Source organism: Orussus abietinus, unplaced genomic scaffold (assembly GCF_000612105.2).
Source record: "Orussus abietinus isolate OABI.00-Male unplaced genomic scaffold, Oabi_2.0 scaffold3, whole genome shotgun sequence".
NCBI classification, from domain to species: domain Eukaryota; kingdom Metazoa; phylum Arthropoda; class Insecta; order Hymenoptera; family Orussidae; genus Orussus; species Orussus abietinus.
The window spans coordinates 604,403-621,150 of NW_019395984.1; the positions used below are offsets into that span (position 1 = coordinate 604,403).

The 16,748-nt window shown below is 41.2% G+C and overlaps 3 protein-coding genes across 7 annotated transcripts; 1 reads left to right on the plus strand and 2 right to left on the minus strand.

The window, feature by feature from the left end:
• Positions 1-1,714: 1,714 nt before the first annotated feature.
• LOC105699064 lies at positions 1,715-6,271 on the minus strand. 2 transcript variants are annotated; one of them, XM_012423766.2, is made up of 7 exons: positions 5,918-6,271; positions 4,728-5,090; positions 4,048-4,290; positions 3,606-3,672; positions 2,843-3,004; positions 2,671-2,776; positions 1,715-2,185 (listed from the first exon to the last, which is right to left on the minus strand). In XM_012423766.2, exons 1-7 carry the CDS (start codon positions 6,087-6,089, stop codon positions 2,096-2,098), a joined length of 1,203 nt encoding a protein of 400 aa, XP_012279189.1. In that variant the 5' UTR covers positions 6,090-6,271; the 3' UTR covers positions 1,715-2,095. The 2 variants fall into 2 exon arrangements, with proteins under 2 accessions (XP_012279189.1, XP_012279188.1); XM_012423765.2 differs by having other exon boundaries at positions 4,716-5,090.
• A 331-nt stretch (positions 6,272-6,602) lies between these two features.
• On the minus strand, positions 6,603-13,948 carry LOC105699240 (xenotropic and polytropic retrovirus receptor 1). 3 transcript variants are annotated; one of them, XM_012424093.2, is made up of 11 exons: positions 13,768-13,948; positions 13,149-13,302; positions 12,316-12,572; positions 11,921-12,182; positions 11,658-11,833; positions 10,921-11,022; positions 10,612-10,849; positions 10,321-10,515; positions 10,078-10,247; positions 9,588-9,721; positions 6,603-8,356 (listed from the first exon to the last, which is right to left on the minus strand). In XM_012424093.2, the coding sequence occupies exons 1-11, from the start codon at positions 13,834-13,836 to the stop codon at positions 8,113-8,115; spliced, it is 2,001 nt and encodes a 666-aa protein (XP_012279516.1). In that variant the 5' UTR covers positions 13,837-13,948; the 3' UTR covers positions 6,603-8,112. The 3 variants fall into 3 exon arrangements, with proteins under 3 accessions (XP_012279516.1, XP_012279518.1, XP_012279517.1); XM_012424094.1 differs by lacking the exon at positions 6,603-8,356 and adding an exon at positions 9,164-9,224; XM_012424095.2 differs by lacking the exon at positions 13,768-13,948 and having other exon boundaries at positions 12,316-12,567; positions 13,149-13,172.
• LOC105699241 (methyltransferase-like protein 17, mitochondrial) lies at positions 13,518-16,741 on the plus strand. 2 transcript variants are annotated; one of them, XM_023433917.1, is made up of 10 exons: positions 13,518-13,663; positions 14,289-14,329; positions 14,422-14,575; positions 14,695-15,091; positions 15,223-15,376; positions 15,442-15,585; positions 15,696-15,749; positions 15,832-15,970; positions 16,060-16,198; positions 16,273-16,741. In XM_023433917.1, exons 2-10 carry the CDS (start codon positions 14,294-14,296, stop codon positions 16,394-16,396), a joined length of 1,341 nt encoding a protein of 446 aa, XP_023289685.1. In that variant the 5' UTR covers positions 13,518-13,663; positions 14,289-14,293; the 3' UTR covers positions 16,397-16,741. The 2 variants fall into 2 exon arrangements, with proteins under 2 accessions (XP_023289685.1, XP_012279521.1); XM_012424098.2 differs by having other exon boundaries at positions 13,571-13,663; positions 15,663-15,749; positions 16,273-16,740.
• Positions 16,742-16,748: the final 7 nt, after the last annotated feature.

The following is a 16,748-nucleotide window of genomic DNA, read 5'->3' on the forward strand; positions in this document are numbered from 1 at the left end:
TCGCAATTTTAAGGCCGAACGTCACTTGTTACCGAATCGCATTGTTGTTTACTATTTGAAATCAAAGACAATCGATTCTCAAAGAAGGAAATCAATTTCATTGATTTCCAAGTGAATAGCCCCTCGGTTTTTTCTCTCTCGCGTTCTCCACTCTCTACGTGTATACAAATTTGTATGGTGCTCATTTGACCCAACCAATACGTTTAAAGTTAACAATGTTCACTTGGAAGCACACGTCAGCTCACGATACTTCCAATGGTCCAAAATCGAAGCTGTTTGGCCCGACTTAAGCGTATTCGGAAAATTAACTGAATGTCCTTGTCGAGATTCACATTTTGCGAGGACAAGACCGAGATTTAGCATCTGGGTTTGAAGCCAAACGACGAAACGCTCGAATGGAGGACACGGTGTTCCACATATAGACATCTGCGTGTACAACATTAAAAATGATGAGAGAAAAGTAACCCTAGCGTATAATTAATAACACAGTGGAGTAATTACGTCTATTCCTCAGTACTATTTCAGGACTAGTCCGTTTCTCATTGTCAACTTTAGATCATACCGGAACCTTCGAACTGAAGTAATAATTACATATAGTCTTACTTATCCGATAAGAAGACTGGAATGGAATGAAATAAAAAATATTAATGTCAATTAATATGTTCTTAACGGAATTCAATATAAGTCAATACATTGGGTCGATGCATAAGTAATGGCGTTTTTAACACGTAACGTAACGTGTAGAAGACACGCCATTACATATGCATCAACCTAATATTATAGGAACAGAACCGAATTAAGATTTAGAGAAAATTTATTATAATAGAACTTGTAGGAAAAATCCAGTATTAAGTAGGAAAATAAAATCGTCAGTTTTACGTTTAACTGAGAAATTGAAAAAAAAAAAGTCGCGTTCAAGACTTCTTACCGAACAGTCTTGCGAGACATTTTGCAATTTTGACAATGCCTGCACCTGTCGTACCTTCATGTCATAATCAAGCATCCGAAAATTGAATGCACCGAGCATTCTCACAAAATGAGAGTCATTCCATATTTCAGAATGAAATCAAAATACCGTGATCATTCCCGAGATGTGCATACGCGCGTCGACTAGAGTCATGCAACACATGCTCTAGGAATTCCGATTTCAGCGTATCATTTCAATAATGGAATTGCCAAAACCTGGCAAGGCGACTCGACGGAATCAATTGCGGGGATGTACAAGCTTAACGAATAAGCGAATCAATTATCTTTCCACGAAAGCGAACGCTCCTCTAATCGACAGACTTTTCGATGCTATGCAAAATAACCTTCCCTCTGTCTCTGGAATAAACGCTGGGCCGCCCGAATAAACCAGGGAATTAATAAGAAAATCCTTAAGGTGACAAGATAGGATCATTCTATATCTATAAACGTGAGAATATTTATAAAACCTTTCCCCAAACTGGATGCACCGAATCATTTGAAACTCCAGCACGTAATTATGAAGGCCCCAAGGAAGAATGTGGTGGTCATAAAATATCATATTTAATAATTTATTTTACTTATCCCAGTCTAGAACCAAGAATACATATTTTTTTTTATGAAATTTCATGAGTACCACGTTCTTCCGTAGGACCTTCATACTCACGAGTTGGAGTTTCAAATGATTCGATGTACCTAGTTTGGAGAAATGTTTTATCAATATTTTTATGTGTCATGTATGCATGTAGAATGACCCTTTCATATCACCTTAATCGCTCGAATTAACGAAAAAAAATCCGTCCCCACTTGCATGATTCATTAGCAACCGACTGATTGAAAACAATCTCAGGAGGGCGGCCGGTGATTCGATTTGACAGCGAAGAATGATTTTTTACTCCGTCGATTTAACAGACTTATAGTTTCCCTTAGCGTAATCGTGGGCAATGTAGTCGATCAGTCGCTGTAGTCCTGGGAGTCCCTCGGGACTCTCCCGCCCGCCTCGTCGCGCCTCGTGTAAATAGTAAAATTGTATAATCCAATATATAGGTAAACATTGTAGATATGACAGTTGAAAAGTGAACTAAGCACCGGGGGTAGGTTCTGGGTGGCCTGTGACCGGGATTTACGAGAGCTACATGTGGTCCCCTTCGTTATTTTGCGCCGGCGTGGCAGGCGTCGGATCGTCCTGGAATAATGGATTCTTCACCTCCATTTCTCCGGTCTGAAAAACGGATTTCCGGTTAAAAAAGGTTCCTTCGATCCTTTAAGCTGATATGAAAGAGTCATTCGATACACATGAAACGTCAAAATATTGACAAAACTTTTCTCCAAACAGGGTTCACCGAATCGATGGAAACTACAGGATGTGATTAGAAGGCCCTGAGGAAGAACGGTGCTCGTGAAATTTAATTTTGAATAAAGACATCTTTTTACTTATCCCAGACTAGAACCAAGAATACATATATTCTTTTTGTATGAAATTTCATGAGCACCACTTTCTTCCTCAGGACCTCCATAATCACGTGTTGAAGTTTCAAATGATCCGGTGCACCTAGTTTGGAGAAATGTTTAATAATATTTTGATGTTTTATATATATTGAATGACTCTTTCATATCACCTTAAGCTTGGCAAATGCGTTTTCATTCTTTTTTAATCCCATTTCGATTGACCCTCTTAAGGGGATTAATTAAAAAAACTAAACTTACAGGTGCAAGTCCTGGGCATTCGTATACCGTGTAGTCACCTTCTTCGTTCTCTTCGTCGCTTTCGGCCTCGGAGACGGAACCAGGATCACGAGCTGCAGCCGTTCGACTGAAGAAATTTGTAAGAAAAATCTCGTTATCGTTCACTTGACTCCTTCACGTTAATTCTACTTACTTTTCCATGGCGATAATCTGCTGCTTCTGGTGCTGGAAGTGATACATCTGCGCCGACTGGGCCAACCTCTGATCGCCGGAAGGTGATACGTCCTTGTTGGGACCTGTTATGCCATACGCAGGATATTCGATATCTGCTGCTGCTTTGACCCCACGTTGCAACCTGAACGAAGGATCAGACACAGGGGGTAAGAATGAGAAGTAACAAATTATCTAACCAAGACACCCTGACCAAAAAATATACTTTCTACGTGAAATTTACTTGCAGCAATCTAAACGTTTCTTGCTATATTTTTTGGCTTCGAAATTGATTTTATAGACAGTATCGACAAATGATGACAATTTTGTATCAAGTGGAAATGATTTTACGAAAAAAAAAATGCAGGTATTGTACTTATTAATAAGAGTTATATCATTTTTTTTGGGCAAAACTTTGTGTCTGTCAAACAATTTAATATTTGACGTAGAAAATTAAGTTAATATAAGAATGAGTTCATCGGTGAGTGACAGAGTCTCAAGAGAAAGTTTACTGAAAATCTCGGGAATTCTAATTCCAAAATGTTTATATACAGAAAATCTAATATTAATTAATTAAGGAGCTAAAAGAAAGAGGATTGAATATCGTGTAAAAATTGTATTAATTTCATTCAATCTGCTCTACAAATTGTGTTCATGACATCAAGTAAAAATGTTTTCTTTTACGGAATACCTTTTTTTTTTTTATAAAAAGTGATACACTCATTCGATGCAGTAATCCGTCTTACCTGCACCAGGTGAGACCGATAAGCACCAGCGCGAAAACAGCCGCAGCACTGCATCCTGCCACAACAGCTGAAGATAGAAAATTTCTGTATCAACACTTCTGATAACTTAACGCAAAACTATATAACAAAAAGAGAGGCTTAAAGCCCCTGCACGCAGAAAATTTCGGTTGAATGAATAAAATTCATGTGGGTTCAACCATATGCATAGCTATTATGCGGACGACCAATTTTCATATTGACCCAACAAAATTCATTAAATAATATTTAATTGTCCGCATGAAATATTGTGGTAGATCGCACCAAATATTAGAGTAATCTCGCACATTTAACCGAAACCGAAGTTCGGTTCATTCGGCCAGACCGTATTTCTGAAATTAACCAAATGTAATCAAACTATTTCGTTTAATGAATGATTTTTTTTTTCAAAGTGTGGGTGACATACCGATGAAATATATATCATTGGTGAATGCCTGACCCACGGGGAGAACCAAAGGATCGTGTTGCGCCCTCCTGTGAGGTTCAGGCATGGTATCTTCAGGTTGTTCTTCCTTTTCTTTAAATTTCCCCTGCTTTGAGATGACCTCGGTGTCGGGCATGAAGTCCGACTCCGGAAGAGTCATCTCCTGAATTATTTCCTGAGTTGTTCCTTGAGTTGTTTCAGTGAAGCCGGACTCCTCTTGTGGACCTACAGATAAGGTCGAAGCCACTTTTAACACCCACAAAAAAATACTTGGTTTATTCGATACAATTTATATTGATTCAATCGTAGAACATAATTATTACCCGGCCATATATTTGATAGGACAAAATTCATTGGTAAGTAACTTTTGGTTAATTACATCAAGTACCGTGGCGGATGATATCAAATATTAAAGAAATTTGGTACCTTTCATAAAAATACAGGGTGTATCGACTAAAGAATTTCCCAAAAAATTAATAGCTGGAGTGCGTGGCGTTTACTTTAGTTGATTAAGACAAGATTGGTCAAGTGAACTGAAATTCAGTTCGTTCGACCATTTTCTGAAATTAACGAAATTCGGTCAATCGAATGAATTTGTTCAATGATTAGATTTGGGGGGCTAGGAAGACGAAGGTTAATGGTCCACCTACCTGTATCCTCACCTTCGTCGAAGGAAGTATCCTGATAATATCGAGGATCATTCGGTCGCACTGCAAAAGGTCTCTCCTCTTGAGGATTCGCCTCATCGAACTCGAAGGTGAACTCGGGCCAGGTTCCAAGAACTGCTGTGTCCAAATCCAGGAAGGGCGCATCCTCGTCTTCTGGACGACGCCTTCTGTGGCTTGCCTGCTTCAACCAGGGAAAAAATCTTCCTCTGGATTGCTGCATCCTCTCTAGCTCCTGTAACGCGTCGACCAGGTGCGGATTCTGCGCCCGCCACTCCAGGATGGCTCTTATGATCGGTTCACCATAGAATCCACGCGACTCTGGGTAACTCGTGGCCAGGTCATCAGGAACCTCGCGATCTGCGGATGAATACACACATATACTGATAATGTAACATTAATCATGTAATTTTTTAATCCCAGATTCTATGGAGAACCGATTAGGGAGATTCCATAGAATCTCCCTAATCGGTTCTCCATAGAATCCACGCCTCTCCGGGTAACTCGAGGCCGGGTCTTCAGGAACCTCGCGATCTACAGATGTATGCACATATATATGGATAATGTAACATTAATCTTCCTATTTCTTAATCCTGGATTAGGAGGACCCTGACACCTGCCGAGCACTTATCACCACTCTTCAAGGTGCGAGCGTTCAAGATAAAGAGTTCTAGGAAGGGGTATAGAGAAAAAGAGTGCTCCAGATCGACTACCGACCCGAGGTCTTCTCTTCAGGGTTCGACCTCAAGTGCATAACACCACTCATCAAAGCGTGAGTATTAGAGATGAAATATTTTAGGAAGACTTTGAGAGGGAAATCATTGTTGCAGATCGGCCGCCAACACCGGGTCCTCTCATCAGGGTTCGACCCGAGCGCATATCACCACCCTCCAAGGCATTGAAAATGAAATAATGTAGGGAAAAATTCGTGTAAAAAAAATCGTTCTTCCAGGTCGACCACCGACTCTAGGTCCTCTCTTCGGGGTTCGACCTCCATCACTTAGGACATTAACACCCCTCTTGAAAGCTTGAAAGTCAAGTATTCTAGGTAGAATTCCCGAGGGAATTTATTGCTCGAGGCTCGACCACGGACACCAGGTCATCAAGGTTCGACCTCGCGCCGTCGAGCACACTCGCTCCTTATCAGCTGCCTTCCGGTGGGCCGATAGGAGCCTTGGCGGACGTACCTCGGAAGTAGCGAACCTCGGCCAGGCCGAGGCCAGCGAAGAGCGCCACGACGACGAGGAACTGGCGCCCGGTCATCTCGATCCCGAAGAGGGGCACCCGATCGCCGCCGACCCTCCTTCCCCGATTAGCACTCCTGCCCGTCCACTGGCACGTGTATCGGCCGCGAGTCATTCATCGAGAGAGCGAGCCAGGGAGCTTGCGTGTACCGGGCCTCCCGACAATCGATACCGTCCTCGGCCACGACCGTCCCCTTCCTCGGCGCCTCCTCTCGCGGACCCTGAAGAGTACCTCTTCTCTATTACCACTCGCTCGGCGAATCGCTCGCACCTGCTCGCAAGTGTCCCCAAAGCACTTGCGACTTTCCTCTTGCGATTCTCCGCGCACTTCTGCTCGCTCTCGAATTCCGCTCGCACTCGCTCGCTGCGTTTGCGCGTGCGCCGAACCGCCCGCGTCTCTTTACGCGATGCTACGTAAGGTCATGGTAACTGGCCTTAAACTGGTCCCCCCTCGAGTTTCGTCACTTCGTGAGGAGACTCAGATTTCCTTTTAGGTCTTTGCCTTAATTATCTTTTTCCACTTTTTTTATTCAATGGGGATAGCAGTTCGCCGCTCGGTCGCGCGTGCGCCGAGCGGTCTGAGTCTCTTTACGCGACTCGACGTTAAATCTAGGTAATTGGCTTTAAATTGGACGATCCCCTCTCAAGATTCGTCACTTCGCGAGGAAGATTTTTATAATTCTCTGTCTCACTTATTCCTTTTTATATTTTTATTCAACGTGGATAACGTTAGGTTGTACTTGGTGCTGAGTCGCGCGTGCGCTAAACCGCCTGCGTCTGTTTACGCGAAACGATGAAAAATCGAGGTAATTGGCCCTTTCCTTGAGTTTCACTTAGCGGGGGAAGGGACTCAGATTTATCGAATTCCCTGCTTAAATAATTCTTTTTCCATTTTTTTTATTCAACATGAATAGATTCTCTTAATGGATGCTTGAACGGATACACGCGAGTCATATTTCGGAACCGAGGCGGATGCACCTGGTGCGGGATTTTTCCTTTATTTTATGCACCCTTTGCATCCGACCTCCTCCAAGGTCTAGGGGCTGATTACAGCTAACGATGTCGTAGAAAAATAATATACTCGAAATTATATACGGTATCACGAGATATCGCGGGACAAAAGCTGCACTGAGAGAAAAATTTCATTGAACCAAAGAAATATTTCTTTGAATAGTACCAAAGAATATATTTTGTTAATTCAAAAGATAATTACTTGGCTCGAATAAACTCCCATAAATCGGATGCAACGTTCCTTCGGAATTATGACAATTTATTTGAGTCAAATAATTATTCTTTCTTTTAACGAAATACTGGTACTGTTATTAGAAATATTTCTTTGGCTCAATGAATTCTTTTTTTCTCAGTATGGCCCGAACACCTTAGAAATATAATACAGCCATAATGAATCCGCAGTAGCGTCGAGATTTAAATATTTACATTCGATGTGTCTTGCACAGAAAGTACAGTTTAGAGTTCAAGTATGACTAGAGCAGGTTTGTTCGCCTTTTGATTTGTCATTTGATCGTTCATCAGGGACGAGCTAATTAACTATTTCCTATGTAAATGCGAAGAAGCGTCGTATTCGAGGGGCTATTCACTCGGAAGTTAGGCAATTCGATTACCTTCTTCAAGAATCGATTACCATTGATTTCACGTGACAAACAATGAAATTCAATAATGACTTTTGAGATTAAAATGTCCACGGCGTCATTTCTGCGATTAATAACGATTTCCTCTGATTTCTGATATTCTACTTGCGATTTCTCCCGTACCGAACGATAACAAATGATTCTTTACAAGTTTTATCGTTGCCAATTGTTTCGAACAATTCCAACGTGCTATATTATTTAATAATCAATTGTTTCGAGCTGATTTTCAGCATCTAAACGTGTGATATCGTGAGTGAATAACGCTTCGGTCGTGTTACTAGAACGATAAGATTGCTCCGATGAAGCGCACATGTAATCACAAACATTAACATCTGTAAATCTAGTAATGACAAAGTCAACTCGATAAAGTATCTTGACAAAAACCGGGTCCTTAGGCCACGAGTGAGAGTACATCTTCGTGTCTTTCCGGGGCGACCCTGTGCAACTTTCTTCCACCTTTGGTCTTGACTATTCTGCTATTTTTTTTATTTAATTCTCAAAGTCGTCTATCAGTGCTTCTCCTTCTAGGAGAAGCCTATTTGGTCTACGTTTATCCTTTTCCTTCTGCTTCTTCCTTCGATTGATAACTCCATCTGGTGCGTCCATCATCCTCAGAATTTGAATCTGGTCGGAACTGTCGACCGGAGCGACCGAAATGTCGCGAACTGCTCTGAATTTACCGCAATTGTTTAAATGTTCGTTCTCCAGGCGAAAGAAGTTCCACATAAAACGCCTGTTCGTCAAACGATCGTTCATTAGCGTCTAGCGACCCTCTACTTTATATTGAGTTAATCAAGATCCACAACTAGCCACATGCAGGCAAGCAAAATTTTAATCTCAATCCGACTATACAAGATGATGATGATGATAAAGTGAATGTGGCGTCATGAAATGTACAGAATTCACTTTTGCAATTAACAGAAAAATCGATGATACGTCGACTGAACGTTTATTTAAAAATAATTGTAAGATGGATTAGGCACAGATATTTATAAAAGTAGTCTGTGTCAAAAATACGTCGCTTCGGCTTATTTATCAAACGATCGTTTAATAACGTTGAGCGGCTGTATTTCTTTTTTTTTAATTATTTAATCAAAATCCACAATGAGTCATATTTCGACGAGCTAAATTTTTATCTCAATCCGAATCGGGAGAACATACAAGATGATGGTGATTGTAAAGTAAATATGGCGTCATGAAATGTACAGAATCCAGTTTTGTAGTTCGTAGATAAATCGAAGATGCACCGTCTGAACGTTTATTTAAAATTAATGGTAAGACGAATAAGGCATAGGTACTTCTAAAAATAATCCGCGTCAAAAGTGCGTCGTTTTGGCTTGTACTTCTTGACCAATTCGCGGTCTTCGTCGTGATCATCGTCATCGCAGAGTTGATTTGCAAACTTCCCATCCGATGTTTCGTTATCCAGTCCAATCGGTCCTATGGATATGTTCCGAACCGCTCGGAACTTGCCTACGTTGCTCAAGTGTTCGTTTTCCAGTCGTAAATAGTTCCATACGTACCTTCTACTGATTTGTTCACCAGGTAAAATTAGTATGAGCGGGGTGATCATATAAAAAGCTTGCATACGCTTCAGCTACCTACTTTAAATTACACCGTTTAGTGGAACAAATTAACAATGCAAATTAACATTAGTCCCATCGGTTCGACCGTCGACTTTGGTCTTTGTTTACATTTTTACTTAATTATTCTCAAGCAACATTACATAGCAGACGAGTGTCGTACCGAGGAGATTAAAATTGACACGAGCAATAAGAGTCAACAAAACCGAAAAACTGCAACAATGACTAGTGCAATGTTATGTTTAACTGAAAAAGTATGAAACAACGTTTTAAAACGAAATAAACACACTTTGGCGAACGATGCACGTCAAACTCGTAAGACTTGCAGAGGAATGGAGGGGAGTAAATCTGTTAAGGTTTAAAGACCATTTTATTGCGTACCTGAACACTTCTAATGGCGCCACAATAGAGACCATTAAATCCGCGTGAACATATCCCATTTCTGTGAGAGATAAGGAGAAGGCCCATCCGAACCGCAGGATGAAATCCTCGACGATCGCGAAATAATAGTAATACTGCGACAGAAGTGAATCAATTATATTTCTGGAGTCATTTGGAACTCTTCGATTAAGGTGATGTGAAAATGGCGTCGATGAGATTTTGTTTATGAAACTTTACTCCTAAATGGATTTGCCAAATCTTTTTAAACTTTGCAATGTGAATATGGGTATACGAGTGAATATTAAATTGTTAATAAGTATTTTTTAAATTTTGTATTAGAAGTGAAATTTCATGTGTCAGGACTATCTTCATAGACGTCATATTGACGTTGTAAAATTTGAAACGATTCGATACTCCCAGTTCGTTTCATGAACGATCGACCTCTCAGATGCCACTCCTCACATCCCCTTAATTAGCAGAATTAACTCACCGGGGAAGAATAAACGATTTCTTCGCGCAGAAATTTATTCTCTCCTATGTGGGCGTCGAAGAGACCCCAATCGAGCTTTACGTCCCAAGTGTACGCGAAACAAGAGCTTACGATACTCGCCATCAGCCAGAGATAAAAGTATGGGTTTTCTGTAGACACCTCGTAATTCTCTGTGAAGAAAAACCACCACTTGTTAGGATTTACAAAGGGATAAATCACCTTAGTAAATAGGTCCGTACTTACTGGCGTAAGTGAGGTTCAGGTACGAGAAGACGACGACGAAGAAGCTCGTCGCGTATTTTGCGGCGTTTATCAGGTGGGGGAAGGACTCCTTTGTGTCTCGATATCGCCTCAGACATTGTGCAAAACGAAACCATGCTGGCAGACACGCCACAAACGGCCTCATGGAGTGTTCGTGTATTATACAGGACTCCACATCTGCATAAATCGTTCGGTAAGTATATTTTTCATAAATAACGTTGCCAGAAAGGAGACGGTCCACGGTCAGAAGTACGCGTGGGAGTAAAGATTTACCGTTGACCTCGGTCCAGGACGAATTCTTAATGTAAAAGCAGACGAAGTACTGGAGGTCCAAGAACACTGTATGAAGAGAATTCAGTTGGTCGGCGACCCAAAAGTCGGCAAAATTGACGTAGAAAAAGGGCGCGCAGAAAATCCGCCCCAGGACGCTGAGGGCCCAAAATCTGGCCTCGTGTTTCAGGGTCCTCGTCGGGTTGAACAGAAACAGCGCTACCAGCGTGTAGAATATCACCTGGAACCGGACTGCTTTATTCCCAGGATATGTCATTACCTACTATTTACCGGACTCTGGAAGGCAATTACCGGTTGCGCGAAGGGAGGTACTCCTAAAGTCTCGCTGTACAAGAAGCCGAGGATCGATAGAGACCATACCAATCCGAACACGCTCGCCATCTCTATTATGTGCTGAAAGTGAAACCCCGACGTAACGTTTAAAAAAGAATTGTACAAATTTTTCATGTTAGAGAAAGAATGATGTATTACGTAACGAGGGAGGAAAATAAGCAATTACGCACGAGGGTAAGTTTCCCACAGGAGCAAAGCGAGGGCGGAAACATGAGTCGCAATCGCTTACTGAACTTCCGAGATATGCATGCTATTTTTCATCCTCCCTACAAACCGAAAGTCCGGTTGTTGAATGTCTATCTAGTAATGACGAGACCTGACAATATAGCAGTGAAATCGATAATTGGACAATTTTTCGAAATTGTTTATACATTTCTTTTAAACAAGTATAAACCATTTAGTGGTACAAGAAATTTGTTAATGAAAACGCTCCACCCAGCATCCTATCAATCCCAAGAGACTGATAAGCCACCAATTGTCCAACAATGTTTTTCTTCTCAAGCACCTCTTTATGTGAACAAAGAGTAACTACTTTCTTCCTAAGGAAGGTAAAATGTAACATAGCACATAATAAGCAACTTTCGCCACGCTCGACGAGCACTGAAAATGGGACTTTCGGTGGAGAGATGATGAAAATATATTTAAAGGCGTTCCGCTTTGAAGAACCTAATCTCTTTCGAGTGATGAGGCATCACCTGTTCCGATAAGTGATTCCGGGGGTCAAGCTCAAATATCAGGACGTGGTTGACGCCGGAAGACCTCCATCCATAAACGTTAATACCGATCAAAAAGAAGAACTGTATCATAAGGAGCGGGCCTCTGTAAAGTCGGCACAGCACCCTCCAGTCGTTTCTGTTTTTGTAGTACACACCTAAAAGGGAACGCATGACGGCGTTATTGTATGACCCGAGTGGCATGATGTATTGGGCACTTTGGCAGAAAGGTTTTTTTCACTCACCCGAGAGAACGACGGTTACGAGGAGCACAATAAACGCGCCAGAAAAAAGGCCTACTTTGAAAGTCATCCACGGAGAGAGCTGCTCTCCCAGAGGAGGGACGCGGAGTCTCTTCATGGCCCTTTGGCGGTCCCCGTGTTCCAAATCGCGGGTGAATACGGCCTCGGTTTCCGAAATGAGCCTATCTATGTCTTTCCGGGTGTGGAATAATGCCGTCTCCACGTGCTCCGCCCTCCATTTAGCGCCTATGTCTATATTTAATAACTAAAGCCAGCCGAAATTTACTAAAAGCCGTAGACAACCTTGACGATATATGAAGATATGAAGAATATGATATGACGATGACGAATCTGGAAAAGGATTTAAGAGCTTTTCCACTGCACACTTGGATACTCACTTTGTCGTGCTTCTTTAGAATTTTTCTAAACCCTGTAAAATTGAGATTTTGGTAATTTTGGAGCAATATCAAGGAGAGATAGAACTCGGAAAAGGCCAGCTTGAGCTCTTGTAACTTGCGCGCCGAGACGGGCTTTTTGTGCAGAATTCTTCCCTTGTATCCAGCTTTCCCTGACCGAGGCATTTCGGAGGCAGCTTGGACTTCGCTTAATTCACTGCTGAGATTCGCAAACCTCCGGGTTGCTTCCGCCAGCTTTTCTGAATACGAATGATTCTTATAAAATATATTAGTCTAGAATGAATAAGGATTCCCAAGCGTGGTGGGTTTAAACTCCACCTAAAAGCATGTATCCACAATCAAAGAACTTTGTCAAAGATCCTTGTCAAGATCCTTGTGCCTATCTGGTAATTTCTCGATGCCTTTCTGCAAGTTTTTGTCAAATTTTGAGAATAAAAACGTAAAGTAACGCGGGACTTTATAACTAACGGAATAGAAATTTCATCGTCGACACTAGCGCCTTGGATAAAAATCTCCGATGCGATACATTGATAGATAATTTAAAAATATAAATACATACAAGATATAATTATGTATCCTCGTCGTGATATAAAGTGTATGCAGTAATTGAACAAATTATTGAACAAGCGTAAATCTTAGTTAAATGATGTGGAATTGTGTGGCAGCATTGAGAAACGTCTTCCCAAGTAGCAGCGCCATCTTAAAACGTCCAAGAAGAAGTAAAAGATTTGACAAAAAGCTTTGACAATGTTAATTGAACATGGACACAGGTCTTAAGATTTACAAGTAATTAAAAGATAAACGGGCCTTCGTACCTGAGTAAAACGTATTAATTTTGGTCAACTCTTTGTCACAGTAATGAAAGAATTTTTCGTCAAATTTGCTGAAGTATCTCTCGAGAACGTGGGGCTCTGTCGCGTCCGCGGCAGGGGCTTGCTCGACCGCGGCATACAGCAAAGCCTTCATTTCCTAAAATATACACATTCATTTAAAATGTCCAGCCATTAGGCCATAATTTCATCTTAAACATACCGTTTTACTTCACATCGCGATAAATTACGTTCTAAACTTCCCTGCCTACGTTTGAAATCGCGCGCCATTTTCCCAAGATGGCGGCCAACTGGGAACCTCAACCGCGATCGGGTTCGACGTCTACAATTTTCACGCACAGTGGCACATCGCCTTGCGTCAATGCGTGTTGATATAGCTATGCTCAGATAACCGATAGAATAATTTCACGTTTGTTTATCACTGACAAGAAGGCGGGAAATAAAGGAAAGTTCGAGAAAATTCATCCTCGCGACTCGCGACCTCCGATTCTCCGAGTGCGGTGAGTATACAAGCCCTCTGGAGACCGGTCTCAATGGCTTTCAAATTGCATACATTCCACAGAAAACGATACCAACTCATTCCCATAATCTCCGTCTAAATTACCTCGTAATTTATATATTGCTTTCTCCATTCTGGCGTGATATGAGCACTCAAATGTTCCGCGAATTTCATCCTACTTGGCAGGACCTGGACGTGGTCGACGCGCGATCAATCTCGCGGATATCGCTCGAGAATTTGAAGCACCGTGCTAACGCACGGTCGGGAGAAGGCAATCAAAAGTTATTTATAAAGAATTAAAATGATCGCAGCACACCGTTCTTGGGTAGCTGCTAATATACACAGATTCGCAGGTTAAGCCATGAGTATCTGATAGGGACCTAGACGCTAATCTGTTAGTGGACAAACTTTCTCGTACCGCCGCGAGATGGCAGTGACGTTGCATCGAACATTTTGTTTGAACTACGTACATAATGTTAAAGTCGACTATTAAGCAATTATAATTATAATTATAATTATAATTACTAGGATCAACTAGGATATAAAAAAAACGCCATAGATGTTATGTGTCTAGGCAGATCCTTTAAAAATTATTTTTAACGTTTTCTCCTTTCCTTGGATTTCAGGAATCATGATAACGCGACCGACGTTAACGCAGATTCGGCGGGTAAGATAATATGCATTCAATGATTTAATGAGAAAAACGTCATTGTTTTATGTAGCAATTTTATTTAATGTTTCTTTGTATTTGTATGATAGTTTGCGCAGAAGGTCAGCGTGAAATTGAACGCCGAAGTGAAGGAGCTCATTGAGAAGGAGGATATAAAACCGAGGAAGCATCCAGGGATCATCAAATCTAGTATCGTTGAATTGCCTGAATGGGTTAAAAATGCAATCAACGTTTTTATGATAGGTAGTTGGCTCTTTATATCGTGAGAAAAACCAAATGTATGAATGGTGCTAGTATTTCCGTAATAAGAAAATATTACATGAATGTTGAGAAGTATACATGAAATTAAAAATTGTGTTCAGATAAATATGGGAAACAAATTCGAACTGAAGCACAGAAATTCGGGAGGAGTTTACAAGGACGACTTGCACCCATCGAGTCGGGTGAGATGAAAAACAAGTACGAAGACCTACAAAATGCCGGTCTGATAAAACAGAAGCTGCAAGACGCACCGCTGGAGGACATGGAGAAATTCAGGAACAATAACCACAAAAAAGTATTAAAACTACTCAATTCCCGAATTTGTAATGCCGGCGCGATAGAGTATAACACGCATAGAGGCAAATTGTATGCGGTGGCGAGGGCAGCGCCAGATTTTGCCATATTATCTAGGGTTTTTCAAGAAATAACAGCAAGGGATGCAACTTTCAGGCCACAGACTATATTTGATTTTGGATCTGGCATCGGCACAGTTTTGTGGTAAGCCCTTACAATCACGGATTAATAACCCGATCTTGATAATTCTTTGAAAGTGTTCCATAACATGAAAAAATGCTTCTTCTGCTCGATATAGTCGGAGATATTTTACAGTAACATTTTTCCTCAATAAGGGCAGCAACAAAAGCATGGCCGGATTCAATCAAGGAGTATTTTGGCGTGGATATTGCGGTAGAAATGAATGATCTGTCTGAACAGTTGGCAAAAAACGCCATGCCGAAAGTTCGGACGGTTTATAGACGTCAGTTTTTTCCTGCCTCGCCTACCGTAAGTATTTTAAATTTGCAAAACACGTAGACATGGTAACAGTCATAGAATAATCTTTATTTCAGCCGTCTTACGATGTCACTGTTAGCGCGTTTTCCTTACTAGAGCTGCCGAATGCCGAGGCGAGGCTCGAGTCGATATTAAAGCTCTGGAGAAAAACAGGTCATTACATGGTTCTTGTAGAACAAGGGACAAATGCAGGTTTCGGAGTATGTATTACATTATAGTATCTCGGGAGAAATCCAAAATACTATCCTGCGTTTTACAGTTTATTGCTCTTAACTAGGTAATAGTCGAAGCGAGGGATTTCGTTTTACAGCTTCAAAAGTCAGGGATGGAAAGAGATCCCAAACCAGCCTACGTATTCGCCCCGGTAATTATTCACTTGAACAGGGGAAATAGTTCATAATCTGAGGATTAACTAGACTTGCTTCATAAGTTACATTTGTTTGCAGTGTCCTCATGATCTGGCGTGCCCAAGATATCTATTGGACCATACTCCGTGTAACTTCAGCGTCCCGTATATGACTAACATTCCTGGACCGAAAAGTCACCTCTACAATGCTCGGTTTTCCTACGTAATCATCAAAAAGAGTAATGCCTGCTTTTAGCCTTTATACATTTTGGGAATTTCCTTGATGGCAATTAATTCAAACAAAATTTTGTTCATCTATTCTGAGTAGGTGAGCGCCCGGACGCCGACGAGAAATGGCCCCGTATCGTGAGGCCTGTTTTAGTTCGTTCCCGACATTCAGTATGTCGGATGTGTACAGCTTCCGGGGAGTTAAAAGAAGTCATCTTTACTGCTTCTAAATTTGGCAAGTTTGTATCAAGTGGTCGATGGTCCTTTCCTATATTCATTGCTTCATTCTGTATAAATATTTAATTAATTGTAGAATGACGTACCACTGTGCGAGATCCAGTAACTGGGGAGATCGACTGCCTGTATCTTTGGAACAGATCTCTGAGGAAAATTCTGAAGAAAATGGTAGTGACGGTAGTGATAAGGACACTGAATAAGTTTGTAGAAATACCTAATTTTTACTTTTATGATAAATTCATGTATGAATTGCTATAAACTCTTATTTTCCCCAACTGTCATTCAGGGATGAATTCTGTACTAAATAATTGGTTGAGGACTAGTGAATTTTAGTTACACGCACTGAGATATACTTTTATCAACTATTAAACCATTATAATTATTATTATTATATATAATATTTAATATATTTGTTATCACAGATGAGTTGGAAGCAGAGATGAGGAGGATCCCTGAGTTGGGCCGCCCCTGGGCAGAGTTGAGTTGGCCCTGGGAGGTATCAAGTGGGAAGTGCACGAGCCGCTTGCATTCTGCTGCACCTTTGGCAGCACA

What these genes read in the sequence shown, in the direction of transcription:
- LOC105699064 (XM_012423765.2), bottom strand. Translation starts at nt 6,089, where the DNA reads ATGACTCGCGGCCGATACACGTGCCAGTGGACGGGCAGGAGTGCTAAT. An exon ending in CAATGATATATATTTCATCG is followed by an intron (nt 3,673 to 4,047) that starts GTATGTCACCCA and finishes TTCTATCTTCAG; the next exon opens with CTGTTGTGGCAGGATGCAGT. An exon ending in CAGATTATCGCCATGGAAAA is followed by an intron (nt 2,777 to 2,842) that starts GTAAGTAGAATT and finishes AAATTTCTTCAG; the next exon opens with TCGAACGGCTGCAGCTCGTG.
- LOC105699241 (XM_012424098.2), top strand. Translation starts at nt 14,294, where the DNA reads ATGATAACGCGACCGACGTTAACGCAGATTCGGCGG. An exon ending in TTTTTCCTGCCTCGCCTACC is followed by an intron (nt 15,377 to 15,441) that starts GTAAGTATTTTA and finishes TCTTTATTTCAG; the next exon opens with CCGTCTTACGATGTCACTGT. An exon ending in CTACGTAATCATCAAAAAGA is followed by an intron (nt 15,971 to 16,059) that starts GTAATGCCTGCT and finishes TATTCTGAGTAG; the next exon opens with GTGAGCGCCCGGACGCCGAC.
- LOC105699240 (XM_012424093.2), bottom strand. Translation starts at nt 13,836, where the DNA reads ATGAAATTCGCGGAACATTTGAGTGCTCATATCACGCCAGAATGGAGA. An exon ending in TTCTAAAGAAGCACGACAAA is followed by an intron (nt 12,183 to 12,315) that starts GTGAGTATCCAA and finishes GGCTGGCTTTAG; the next exon opens with TTATTAAATATAGACATAGG. An exon ending in CGTAACCGTCGTTCTCTCGG is followed by an intron (nt 11,834 to 11,920) that starts GTGAGTGAAAAA and finishes GTTCCCTTTTAG; the next exon opens with GTGTGTACTACAAAAACAGA.